The sequence below is a fragment of the Phyllopteryx taeniolatus genome, chromosome 20 (genome assembly GCF_024500385.1).
Source record: "Phyllopteryx taeniolatus isolate TA_2022b chromosome 20, UOR_Ptae_1.2, whole genome shotgun sequence".
NCBI classification, from domain to species: Eukaryota; Metazoa; Chordata; class Actinopteri; order Syngnathiformes; family Syngnathidae; genus Phyllopteryx; species Phyllopteryx taeniolatus.
The window spans coordinates 4,593,768-4,607,599 of NC_084521.1; the positions used below are offsets into that span (position 1 = coordinate 4,593,768).

The 13,832-nt window shown below is 40.7% G+C and overlaps 1 protein-coding gene and 1 long non-coding RNA gene across 8 annotated transcripts in view; one reads left to right on the forward strand and one right to left on the reverse strand.

The window, feature by feature from the left end:
• eya1 (EYA transcriptional coactivator and phosphatase 1) overlaps positions 1-13,832 on the forward strand; it is a 47,210-nt gene that overhangs the window by 17,430 nt on the left and 15,948 nt on the right. For all 7 annotated transcript variants that reach the window (XM_061758693.1, XM_061758696.1, XM_061758698.1 and 4 more), the window contains 5 exons: positions 4,697-4,779; positions 5,108-5,294; positions 6,349-6,491; positions 7,560-7,643; positions 13,139-13,228. In XM_061758693.1, coding sequence (XP_061614677.1) covers positions 4,697-4,779; positions 5,108-5,294; positions 6,349-6,491; positions 7,560-7,643; positions 13,139-13,228 — 587 coding nt within the window. The remainder of the gene's footprint in view (positions 1-4,696; positions 4,780-5,107; positions 5,295-6,348; positions 6,492-7,559; positions 7,644-13,138; positions 13,229-13,832) is intronic.
• The window catches only part of LOC133470370 (uncharacterized), a 41,690-nt gene that overhangs the window by 14,444 nt on the left and 13,414 nt on the right, over positions 1-13,832 (reverse strand). The window lies entirely within an intron of this gene.

Below are 13,832 nucleotides of genomic sequence, written 5' to 3' on the forward strand. Positions count from 1 at the left end.
CATAGCCCCCCGTAAGTCCTTGGACTTGCTTCATCTCGACTGATTAAACTGTTGAGCGCAATGTGGGATCAGTTTGGAGAGATCCGAGGATGACACGATCAGACAAAACCATCTTTGCCAGAAATATGAGAAGGAGACCTTTCCTGTGTGATTGTGGGTATTCAAATCATCTTATCCAGGTTTCCAACAACCAAACCAAAGTCCACATGTTCACAAGTTACACGTTATCCCTCCACCAGCTTGTGGCCAGCTGTCAAGGCGGCAGACGATTAGATTAATGTTTCCGCGCCTCGCTTTCATGTCCAATGCCACGGAGATTTGCGTGGCTGCGCCGACTCGTAAAGGGCACAAAGGCGTTCTTGTATGGCAACTCGCTTGGCAATGGATGGCGTTGCGCCTCACGGATTGTCACAGAAACCTTGCGAGGTGTGCGCAAAAAGACGGCGAGAGTGCGCCAAGACCAAGTGTTGTGAGAAACACAGTGATGAAGAAATAATCCAGCAACACTAGCTCTTTTCTCAAGACACATCGGAGATTCAATTCTCTCAATAGGGCTCCAATGACTCCATTCGCTCTGAATGCAGATTCATTGGACGAAACAGACGTCAATCATTATAGCAGATTATTTTTAATAAAATAAGAATATACTCAAAATAAATAAACAATAACAGGAACTTGAATTTAGAATTAAAATTATATCATTAATGAAAAGAATGTAAATTGTTTTAAAAAATTTAAACTAATAAATTCATCTGCAGAATCAATTAACTAAATATTAAGTAAAACAAAAACATTTGAATAAATTAAATAAGAATTTGTATTTTTTTTGTATTTAGAAAAGACATTTCATAAAAATAATAATTTTAAAGTAATTACAGAAACTAAAAAATATATATTTTCTAGATTAAAGTACAATTAATGAAAAAAATAAAGGACCGGAAGTATTAAAAACAAATCTGTATTTTGTAATGAAATAAAGCTAAATGAATACATAAAAGAAATGAGGTGACAGGAACTAGCCATCTGTATTTTTGTTTCAATTGAGAGTAAAAGAAATTACACTTTTTTCTTTTGAAAAATAACAAAATAAAAATTTACTAAAAATCAATTAAACTGGTATGTTTTAAAAGGTAAATAAATACATTAAATGACAAGAATTTGTATTTATTTTATTTAAAAATAAAATAAAAAATGAATTTTAAAGAAAGTACCAATAATATATTTTTTCTACACAAAACACATACAAAATAAATTACAGGAACTATTAAAAATCTACCTCTATTGTTTGTAATAAAATGAAACTAAAAAAATACATAAGTAAAGAAATAAATTGTCATGTTTTACATAACGATTTGGAAGTAACATAGGTCGGGAGAGGGTTTGAGCAGATGCTAATTATGTGAATAATTGGATTCCAGCATTCCGTCAAGCAAGGAGAGCCCATCTGGACTTGATAGCTGATTCCCAAGTGGGGCATCCAAACTTCTGCTACAAATATTGTCCGCTGATGATAGACATAGCCCATGGCGAGGAGACTGATCAAGCAAAGCAAATGGACTTCCAATTGTGGAGCCAGAAGGCAGGCAAGCGGGAGGGGCTATCTGGGGAGTTCTGATGTCTGCACTTGAGTGAGTGAACTAACTGGAGCAGGACAGAGGGAGGGAGCGAAAACATGCCCCCAGGGAACCGCAAGACCCCCGATCATAACCAGCACCGCCGCTCTCGAACAGCACGGCTCCATTCTCGGTCCCCTCGGCTTTTATGTGGCTCCTCGCTCTCCGCGGAGAAAGCCTCCAAACCCTGCCAAGCGAGCACTTTTATGTCCATTTGAACTGCGCTTCAGGCTAATTTGTTGTCATACTCTTCTTTGCCTGCGCCTCTGATTGTTCTGTCAGACTTTCACTCCGTTTTGAACTCGGGAACCAAAAGAAGAGGGGGGGGGGGGGGGGAGTTTTTCAATTTCCCCTCACAGCCCTTGAGAAACCAAACAAGGTAGACAGATGTAAAATAACCGGTAGAGGCCGCGGGATGAAAAGAAAGTGAAAAATCTCCACGGGTGTAGGGGGGAAATTTCACAAATCATCTGTATGCGGCGCTTCGGACGCATTTTGTTTCTCTTCTGCAGGCCTAACAGAGAACCGCATTGTGTCCATTTTGCATCACATACTTCCTTTCCGCTTCCCCGATCTTTTGACTGCCTTCTGAAAAGCTGCTTTACGTTGGTCACGGTGTGGGAGGGCCCCGATAATCACAGCATGAAAGGAGCTCCCTCTTGTTTGTCACTGGGGGGGGGCAAGGTGTAATTATGCCCCCATTTAGGGTCAGTAAATTTATCTCCCTTCAAGTGGCACTGGGTGTTTATGGCAGGATTACTGGAATAGAAAATGTAATGAAGTAAAACATTTATTTTGGTAATGTGGGGTTTAAGGCAACTTTTACCCAACATTTCATAAATGTACCAAATTATTTCGTAGTATACTGGCTAAAATGTCCTCATAATCTAGCTAAATTTGGTCTTAAGGTAGTTTTATCTGGAAAATACATCTTTTTTTGTGGTTTTTAAAGTAGCTATTCAAACCAAGTTGTCTTTGGATGCCATAAAAAAAATAACATTTTGAGTGCTGTAGATTTTTTTTAATTAATACATTTTAACTAAATATTTTCCTTTTTTAAGGTTATTATTAAAACATCTGTCCTTTTTTAGGTTAATTTTTTATTTTTAAACACGTACTGTATTTATTTAAAAAAATACACATTTATAGCAATTTAGAAAATAACCAAAATAACTTTCATTTTTGTTTTATTTTATTATTGTTTTTACATTTTGATAAAAAAAAAAATGTCATTAATAAATTACATATATTTGAAAACGTAAAAAAATATTTTTAATTAATATCTACAACACAACTTTTGTGACTGAGTTAAAAGATACCCACTGCAGCAAAAAATAAATAAAAAATAAAAAAATCAGTTTTGGACAGATCATTTTGGGCTTAACTCTATATCAAACCATACGAGCATTGTCGTGGTACATAAATCCTCTTCCATCTTATGTAGACATTAAGTTTATCTTTGTTGGCAGACGTTCAAATAAAGCACAGAGACTTTATTAAGACTTTATAACTGACGCTGATGTTGAGTCTGAGAGTTTCCACTTTCAGGGGGGTGGGGGCACCTGTTTGTATTATACGCCTGAAGTTATTATCATTGAGTATAAAAACCATACCTTCTGTCTCTGCCATCCGAATAGCATTACAATTGTAGCTTCTTTAATAGGCGTACAAGTCACACGTCGGCGGCCATTTTCTGTGACGTCTTACTCGCTCGCGCCTGCGGCAGATGGAGCGCAGCTGAAACGCAGAAAGACAGTTCGAGCCTGGAGGCGCCGACCCTCCGTTCCTCTAATAAGTCCTGCTGTGTATATTATTAAGCCATTAGATGCTATCAGGCCCCCTTTTGAATGACTTAATTACCCAGGAGGGATCATCCTTTGAGTGAGTGAGTGAAAAGAGAAACATACATATTCATTGAGGCGGGATGTGAGCCCCCATCCCCCCTGCACCACCCTACCCACCTTCCCTCAGTCTTTTACCCCGGACGTTACCCTTCAGTAGCTCCCGCACAACCGATCTCTTGTGCTTGTCCCGCTTCGGAGAGGCAGGTTCTCTCCACTTGTTTTCTGCCCATAAAGCCCCCCCTGGATTGGTGAACCTCCCCCACTGTCATTCATCAGGCCCGATTCAAGCAGTGATAAAGGGAGGAAGAGGAAAAAGATAAGGTGGCTTTCAAGGGTTATACTTAAGAGAGCCTAACTTCCAACATCCTGGCGCAACCCCACCACCACCCGACACACGCAACCTCACAACAAAACACAACAAAATGCCAATTAAAATAAAGCACCACATCAAATTTTGCCAACAAGCTATTCAGAAAAAAAGCGATGTCAAGCTGTTTATTGTCACTCCCAGTAGTGATTTAACGTCAAACTAAACATAAAACCAAGACAATTACTGCTTGTGTATTTAAAACAATCACAAACAAGTCCGCTAGCTTAATACTAATAAATAATGGGAAACGCCATAGGCAATGAATAACATGGGTGTTGCAGTGTTACTGTATAATCCTTTACGCAACGGATATTTTAACACAAATGGTGCACATAGACATGTAGACTGACAAAATAATTATATTCAGACATATTCTTTATCCTCTGCAAAGAATGACTAATGTTACTGCCGTTTATTGAGGCGCTGGACCGGCTTCATTTGCAGTACATCCAAATGTTCACAATATACTGCCCCCAGGTGGCTAAGATGCGCACAACAGAAAAAACAGAACAAGTGTCTATTGAATTGAAGTGAAAAATGTGCCAAGAATTGCCTAATTTCTTTACAGTCTATTCAATTATTTTTTAAATACAATATTACAGAGTGCTATTTTTTGGGGGAAACCCCAAAGCGTGACTCACTGACAGCAAATCATGGAACACGGACCCTTCCTGAGATTTGGGAATGTCATTGAAAGCCATGAAAAAGTTAAAGCACACTTTAAATTAGCAAATGTCTTAGGTAGCAGTTCTGAATGAAAACATGGTATTTTTAGTCTGTATAAGATAGTCAATAAAAGTATTTATGGTTTTTATATATACTATATGATGTCTGTGTAAGTCAAAGCTATGATAATTTCCCTTTCCTAGGTGGTACGTTCACAACAACGTCGGGATTGTACACCGGCAACAACTCCCTGACGAACTCGACGGGCTTCAGCAGCACACAACAGGTATGTCTGCACCTTTTTTTTTTTTTTTTTTTTAATCCTCCTCCCTCTGATCGATTGGAACAGCAAACTTTCAAAGTTACACTTCATCCGTGACACGTTTGAGAATGAATCACTCTGGATGTCACACGGCTTGTCCGCTGGATTACCTGCTGTTGCTGTGCTCTTGTCCAGATGTGGGACAAAACTGACATATGTTTGCATTTATGTTTTGGGGAATCTGTGCTGTAAAGTAGCAATAATGGTGAAGGACATATCTCACGTTACTCCACCAAAAAAAAAAGGTTTCAAAATGTCGCCAGTTTTCCGCCAACTATGCATCTCTTCACAGGAGTACCCGGGCTATCCTGCCTTCGGCCAGGGTCAGTACGCTCAATATTACAATAGCTCGCCCTACACGTCGCCCTACATGACGAGCAACAACACCAGCCCCAGCACGCCCTCCACCACCACCACCTACACCCTGCAGGAGCCCCCGGCCCCCATCACCAGCCAGGCCATCACGGACAACCCCGCAGGTGGGAGATTCGGACGCCATCTCGTAGGGTGACTCGGACTCGAGCTGCAGATTTCAAATATTTTTTTATTATTTGTTCACTCACTTGACTTTTGTCAAAGCAGCGGTACATGTCAGAAAATGGGAAAAAATGTTGATCATTGTTTTCCAAAAATAAAGCAGAGGTTTGTAAATTTCTTAAATCAATCTGCGTTCATGGAGAACTACAGAAATCAGAGAATACATACAACTGAGAGGCTGAAATCAGAGAATTTGGACAATTTAAGTTTAAAAAATGGCTAGATGTACCCTCCTCATCTATTGTAGCAGCAAAAACTTTGCATATTTAGTTTCCACGGAATAGCAGCGCTAGCAAAACTAAGTTAGCATTAGCACTTTGAACAAGCCGATGTTAGCTAAAGGCTGCTACATTGGTAGCAAGACTTATTCGTAATGGAGTGTTACTATAACACTAAATGTTATCAATTTGAAGCTTTATTATTTTTTGGGGGAATGTACAATCAATTACAAAATTACAAAAAAATCTGAAATGTTGGATTACGTACAGCAGCCGCATGACGGCAAGTTAATAACCTATTAACTTCAAACTCCATTCACAACAACGGGAGAATGGACGAACACAAAACAACTCTTGAGCGCTTCAAGTGCCAGAAATATGAGTCTCGTAAATATAATATTAGGGATATTTTTAAGTTCCAGAAAGTGGTGGTAGGTGGCTCCAATGAGCATTGCTGTGTGCATTTTATCACCAACGCACTGAATTACACACATCTCCAAACCCAGAGTACCCAGCACATTTGAGGCTGTTATGGCGACTAAACGGACGCCAACTGTGCCTTTCGTCCAAATAGTGTTTCATTCATTATTCATGAACTGCTAACAGGGATTGTTTGATAATGGAAGCTTGCAGTGACCTCCTATTTTTACCAATGGACAATGACTTCAATAACGGAACAAAATAGCGCCATCCTGAGTCGTTCGGCGTCTCACATTAAGACAAATGTCCTTGCGAAGAGCAAACTGACATATCTTTTCATCATCTGTTTTCCTTCCAGCGGAGTACAGTACCATCCACAGTCCATCAACCCCCATTAAAGATTCAGATTCGGATCGATTGCGCCGGGCCTCGGATGGAAAGTCACGTGGCCGGGGCAGAAGGAACAACAACCCATCGCCGCCGCCCGACTCTGACCTTGAGGTAGGGGTGAGCTCGCTACCTTGGCGACAGACGGCCTCGCGGGACCTTAATCCACTTAGTGTATGGGCTGACACTTTGCCTTTAACGCACGATGAGCATTAATTCATTATAAGAAACGGTTCCTTAACCAGGCATGAATAATTGACGCGTTGTGGAATCATGACTCACACATATCTTATATAAAGTTCTCTTCTCATTAATAAGCAATCAGGGGGGTGATTAAGAGGAGGTGAATTATACCAGGGTGGCAAAACTACTCACACTGTATGTAAGTAGAAGAAGCTAAATTAGATGATAACAACTAAAAAAAAAAAGAAACCTTATTGTACGTTTTTTCAGATTAGACTAGAAAGTTGTGGTTTTTAGGCTGGTACAAGACATTATAGCTGACAACATCAAACAATTCTCTGAAACAAAGCCATGAATGGAATATGTTGCTTTTCCGAATCTTTTGCTGTTGTTGTTAATGCTCCCTGGTTCACGTTCCTCCTTGTTGCGACATCGTAAGACCCCAAGATCTCAATCCATGAAGCAGCTGACTTTACCTCTCTCTAGTTATGTATTTTTTACGTCGTGTAGTCATCTGCCTAGGTTGAAAAATGTAACAAACCTATTTTGACAAAATAAAGAGTTGAAAGTACCAGTGTAGAAAAATAAATACTCAACTAAAGCACAGATACCTGACATATCTAGAACAGTAACAAAGTGTTTGCCCTAAGTTACTTCCCACCACAGAATAGTACACATAGCGGTCATCATAACTGGACGCTGCTTTATTAATATGAATTTTCAGCGAGCAGCCTTTAAAGCGCTGACATCATTGCATGTTAACATATCTAGTTAATTAGTTTGTCCCTATCGACTGCTCTAATGTAACGCGGCAAGGAGTGGAGGGCTGGTGGGAAGCGTTGCGGTGGCCGACGCAAGCAAATGGACCGCGATCCCCACGGTGCGCGAGTACACGCTCCTGGCCTATTGACCAGGAGGATCACCTTGCAGCAACGACAGAGTGCTGCATCGATTTTGAATCTTTTCCTCTCTGTTTTTGTGTCCTTCCTCCTCCACCAGCGAGTATTCATCTGGGATCTGGATGAAACAATCATCGTTTTCCATTCCTTACTCACGGGCTCCTACGCCAACAGATATGGACGGGTGAGTGACATTTTAACGCAGAAATAAAAGACAACTAAAGATGTGAGCGGGGGTGAAGGCGCTAGGAAGGGAAGGAAATTGAAGTGTCAGGAGTCGGACTATTGCTTCTATACATTTCTGCTAATAGGGGATGTCCAAAAAAACCTTTTCAGGATGGGATCTTCACAAACACACAAGAGTTTTGGTCTGGCTCTGACCTTGTGTAGTTCCCCCCACATACAGTGATGAAAATGCAAATGATTTGTAATTTAGTGTCGCCTATTTGCCTAGTTAATGTGGTTCAAATTTGGTAGCAAACTGGACAAAATCTCTTTGAAGAGCCCCTGGAAAGTACCCTAAAGTGGCCACTTCAAACCAAAATGGCTGACTTCTTGTCTCTTCAGGAATGGGTTCTTGAGACTTTTTTCTAGGTCTACTTATGATAGGCACACCTACCAAATTTCATTTTACTAAGTGAAAAATTTAGGGCTGAATTTTCCAAAATGTCCGGGCGATCCCTTACCAAACATTATTTTGCTCATTTGAATCTATGAGTCTAAAACCAAATGGCAGACTTCCTGTGTCTTTTCAGGCTTGGGTTCTTTAGACTTTTTTGTCGGCCTACCACATTTCATTTTGCTAAGTAAAAGTGGCTACAGGGTGTGAATTTTCATAAAAGTCCACCAGGAGCTCATTACAGAGCCAATATTGTGGATTCACGCTGTTTATTTGGTTCTAAGAAAGACCACAAGTAAAAACTCATGATCGGCATTGGGAAATAGACGGTGGAAGCAGTTCAGCACGTGGTAAGGAGAACTCACTGTTCAGATAATTGCTTCTTTTTTTAATAGCGCCAACGAGGCTTGACAAGTATTTGCCTGCAGCTGTCGAAGTGGTGCGTGGCTGCCCGGGGGGCACGGCTCGTAACAGTTGGACACAGGATGTTTCCTGACACTCTTAAATGTCCCTCTCTCTCGCCCAAATGACCACACGGTTGCTTTAATTAAGCACTTCTCAAATTGTTCTGGAACAAAATTCAGAGGAAAAAAAACCACAGTAAATTGGAATACATGTGCTGTATATACATCGTAACAAACATTTTATTATAGCACACAGTTATTTTCCCTGTGCATGCTCATAAGATGAAACGTTTACTTTTCCACGCTGGGCTATTTGTTATTCCATTGAAATTGCCTCTCTAAATTTAAACTTTCCAAACAAACTGTTTTTGGGTGGGGGGAAATAAGGCAGAATCGTATTCTCATGGTTTGGTTTTGAGGTCATCCTTTCAATACGGCTACCAAACTTCCAATCGGGCACTGTAAACTTGGAGATACTGCACCCGTTTTACATTTTTGGGGGGAGGGGAGATTGTTGATGGATGCTTTTAATTCTCTGGATAAAATTAAGAAAATTAAGTTTGAAGATAAACACTTTACATTTTTCGGAATAAAAAATAACTTGTATTTTTTGGGGCATCGAATTTTCAAAAGTCTTTAACAAAGACAATGCAATTTGGACATACTGTACATATTTTTAATTTTTACATAAGGAAAACTTTTTTTTCATAGAAATAAATAAAGCTTTTCATTCACTGCATGAAATAAACATACAAAATGTGTAGATAAATATTTAACATTTTTCACCGATCCCAATGATTTTTATTTTTTTATTTTATTCAGACAAAAAGAAAAAAAACGTCATAGGCTTATCATTGGACAGCAAGGGGGGGAAATCATCAAAATAATGATCGCTGCATGATATATTTTCAGGAATTCCATATGTCCCTCGCGGAATTTTATTATTACTACAAAAATGACCCCTGAGGGGAAAAAGTGCAATGGTGGGAAAAGTCAGCGACGTCGTGAATCCTCTGTGATTCAATGTAAACAATCAGCCGGTGAGGGAGTTAAGAAGACAAGCACGCCACAAGGCACCACCTGCCTCGAGATGTCAGTGCCACCCCCCACCCACCCAACCACAGTTCACTCTTACCAATAGCCCCCCCACTCCTCCCTTTACATCTCCACCTCTTTTAAGCTCCTGCTCTGGCCAGGCCAATGGCACTCCAGCTGGCTTTAGCTGTCAAAGCTTTATGGGGGCGAGCTGCCTTGATGCCAATTAAAAAAGCCGATAAGAACAGCGCGGTGTTTATGAGAGGGGAAGGGGGTGTTGTTGGGAAGGGTTGTGGGGAGGGGCTTAGGGTAGGTCACCGGGCGTGAGGGAAAGTGTGGATACGCGCCTATTTATAGTGATTACGGGGAAAAGTGTTTTGTTTACGCCATCCAGACGGGGGATGACTTGAGCGACAGACAAAGGGGGGTGGTTGAAGATTACCGTGGATGTGTGTGTGTGTTGGGATGGGGGGGTCAATTTCTTTCCTGAAGTCGTTTATAGATGTGCCTTGCAGATAGGCTTTGAGTGAGTGCATTCTGCAGTTGCCATTTTTAGGGCCCGAGCACCAATGCCCTCTTGGAATCGTCGTTGACTTATTATCCATCCTTCCCACAAATACATCGCCTTTTTGGAAGCCACAAAATGCCCAAAAGCTCAATGTTTTCCTCAAATGTGTGTATTTCAGTGAAATTTTATGCATTTTTAGGGGTCGCAAAAACAACCCCCTCACAACTCACAAGGAGGGCCCATGGAAAATTGGACAAAATGAGCCCCCGGTACCAATTTCGCCAGTCGACACGAAACTGGGTGGACATGTCTATCCTTACAAGACACATGAAAAACTCTCAGGCACCCAGGTTAAATATTGAACAAAAGGTCGGCCATTTTAGTTTGAAATAAACTTGTTGGGCGAATTCTAGGGCCAGCAGAAAGTTGGAAAAATATTGCGTCTGACACCATTTTCAACATTGACACGAAATTGAGTGGACATGTCCTCCATAGGAGGAGGCACGGAAGAGTCTCAAAGACCCATATCTGAAATTGAACAGGAAGGCAGCCATTTTGGTGTGCAAAAAAAATATTTTGGGGGCAAACTCCATGAAAAAGGGTCATGGAGAGTTAGAAAAGAAATTTGCCCACCGTCACCAGTTTCACCTATCAACACGAAATTGGGTGGACATGTCTATCATAACAGGACAGACAAAAAAGTCTGACCCATGTCCGCAACTGAACAGGAAGACAGCCATTTTGGTATGAAGAAACTATCTTGGGGGTGAATTCCATGAAAACACATCTAAGAGAGTTCGAAAAAATTTTGCCCGCCTTTGCTAGAAATTAAAAAGTTCCAAGAATGGGTCTTTGAGACAGGAAGTCAGCCATTTTGGTTTGAAGCAGTCTTTTTGAGACAATTTTAGGGCTGACACTTTTCTTACTCGCTACTATTATGGAATTCGCACAAATGAGCCCCCAATCATAAACCAGATTGGCCATGAAAAAAAAAAGGGTCCGTTCATCACAGCTCAGAGCTTTAGTATTTCTTCTTTTATTATTGTTTGAACAGCCAGAGTGGCGAGTAGTGAATGGGACTCTAGCTGCTGTCACATCCTATAGAAGGTCAGATGAAACGGGGCCCTTATGGAGGCGAGAGTGTTTCCTGCTTCGTACACTGGAGACCCTTTGGAAGTGTGCGTGCGTGTGTATGTGTGTGTCTGAGACTGCTGCTGTTTCTTGGCATAAGCCTTAGCTCGCTCTCTACCCATCATGCTAGGCTGGGAATAAAGTAAATAAACAGCGGAGGGTCGTGGGGCAGCCCTCTTTCACCCCCAAAACAAAACAGTGCCCCCATCAAATAGCCACCCACCCCCCTCTCATACCAGAAGAAAGGCTATGGAGATGCTAAGATCTTCTGACACTTGAGGAGCAATATGTCATTTCGGGCCGTCAAAAAACAGACGCTTGCACAGTCAAAACAACCGCTGGTTAGAAAGGCCAAGACAAAATAAAAGAACGTTTAAATTAATTCAGTCAGATAAATGCAGGGTCTTCTGTTGTGGCTAAGATGCGGTCATTTCGCGGGATCTCTGGGTAAAACAGGTTGTTGATTGTAAAAGTAGTTTTCCATCTTATTTCTTTGTCAAAGTTATGGATAAATGGGTATCCAGTCGACCGGAAAACCTCCCCTCTTTAGTATCAAAGCTGTGACAGAGTTGGAATGATGCTTGTAAGGGAATTCTGCAATGCTAGGAAAGGATTTTCTTTTTGAAAAACATTTTGTCTATAAATTTGAAAACATTGTTCTTAGGAAATACATCCACACTCAATTTCTGAATGATTTCTTTTTTAATCAAAACATTTTTAAAATTTCCAAATTCTTTTTTTAATCCACAAAATGAAAACCATATATCTCCAAATTGTTCTTTTTATCCCCAAAATAATAGCATGCATTTTCAAATTATTTTCTTTTATCTGAAAATTGTCAAATTTGTCTCCTTTTTTCATCTGTAAAATTAAAAACAATTATTGTATCTTATATTTGTTTCTTAATATTAACAATGGATCTCCCAAATTTTTTTTTATCCCCCCCCCCCCCCCCCCCCCGCCCCCACACACACACAATTTTTTAAAAGTATCAACATTTTGGGAGTCAATTTATCATTACATCTTCCATTACGACTTTCTGCAAGGCTTTATTTGTTTGAATTGCATGGCGGGCCATAAACTGCCCAGCCCTTGGTTATTTTAATTAAAATTGACACCACCAAGAATTCAAACGGCGAGGTTCAAGCACAAAGCCTACAGAAGTGGAGGAGGCTTGAGGCCTTGTACTTGTGCGGTTGTTGCGCTGTCATCTTCAGTGAAAATAGAAGCACTATGGGCTACGACAGCTAATCAGCAGAGAGCTCAGGTGAGTTTTCAGGTGGTTTAACTGGGTAATCCCTGCTTCTGGTCTCTGCTAGGTCTGTTTTCACTCCCAAAGCAGCTGCAGACAGGAGAAAAAAAATAAAAATCCTCATCTTTGCAGCTTACCCTTTGACTGTCGGAAGAAATCTACTAACTGGAAGTGGGGGATATCTTAATCGTGAGTTTTAAAATGTATTTAAACCTTTTATTTCGGCCTATTCATTATCTTTTGAAAGGAGGAATTAATGTCATTAACTATTTACAGCGGAGTCCTCTTACAGAGGGTATCATCATGAAAGCACGTGTCAAATTACCAATCGCGATTTACAGGGAAATTTACATTTTGTTGTCAGGAGAAATTGACTCACAATGTGAAGAAGGGCAATTTTTTTTTTTTTTTTTTTTTTTACGTCATGCCGGTGAAGTGTTGTAAATCGACCACCCCCAACCAGAGATGAGTCATCTTCTTCTTTTTTTTTTTTTTTTTTACAGCATTTATTCCCATCCGTGGGTCGTTCTAATAACTATTGTGGGTCCTCTCTGCACTGTCGTAAACACGCCAGGCCAAAACTTTCAAGTGGGCCTAATGTCTTCTTTTATGAGAACAGCCTGCTGGGAAATTATTTGAGGGGCCTAGCTTACTTTCACCCCAAATGAATGCAGAAAAAGTGAGGGGGAAAAAATGAAAGTCATGATTGTTTTTTTTTGTTTTCTTTCAGGACCCGCCATCGTCTGTATCATTAGGACTACGGATGGAAGAAATGATCTTCAACTTGGCCGACACGCATTTATTCTTTAACGACTTGGAGGTGTGTCTCTTTTTTTTATTTTTATTTTTTTTCCTTCTGTGTGATGATTTAGTGTTTTCCGAGGGCTATAAAGTGTGACCGGAGCGTCCATAAGAAGCAACTGCTTCATAGCGTGGAAGCCTCCTTCTCAGTTATCAGTCTCATACCGGAGACGCATTACTTTCTGAGCCCTCAAGGGACATCATGAATTTTACATGTCAGTCGTACACCACCCCCAACCGTAGCGGCACAATTTGTCAGGCTTTAGCGTTTCTGCGGCCGTCTCCTCCTGTCAGTGTGTCACGCTGAATGTTTGGTGTCGCTGTCCACCTACGCCACATGTTGCTTCCCACAACCCTCGGCACTCCCTGGATTCAAGTTGCATGTGTTTTAATGCAAAAGACGAGCAGTGAATGTTATTGATGTTGTCTGTCGAACTCGGTGGCTAATTTCTTTGATGTCTTCCCAAAATGTTGTTTTCGAGGCCTTACTTTTCCATCGGGCATTTACATCTTGAATCCACCATTCAAAGGTCTTAAAATGAACAATCGACACGGTCTTACAGCCATGTAGCTAGCACAAACCCACACACACATCACACATGTACAACTAAAATCGTACAGAC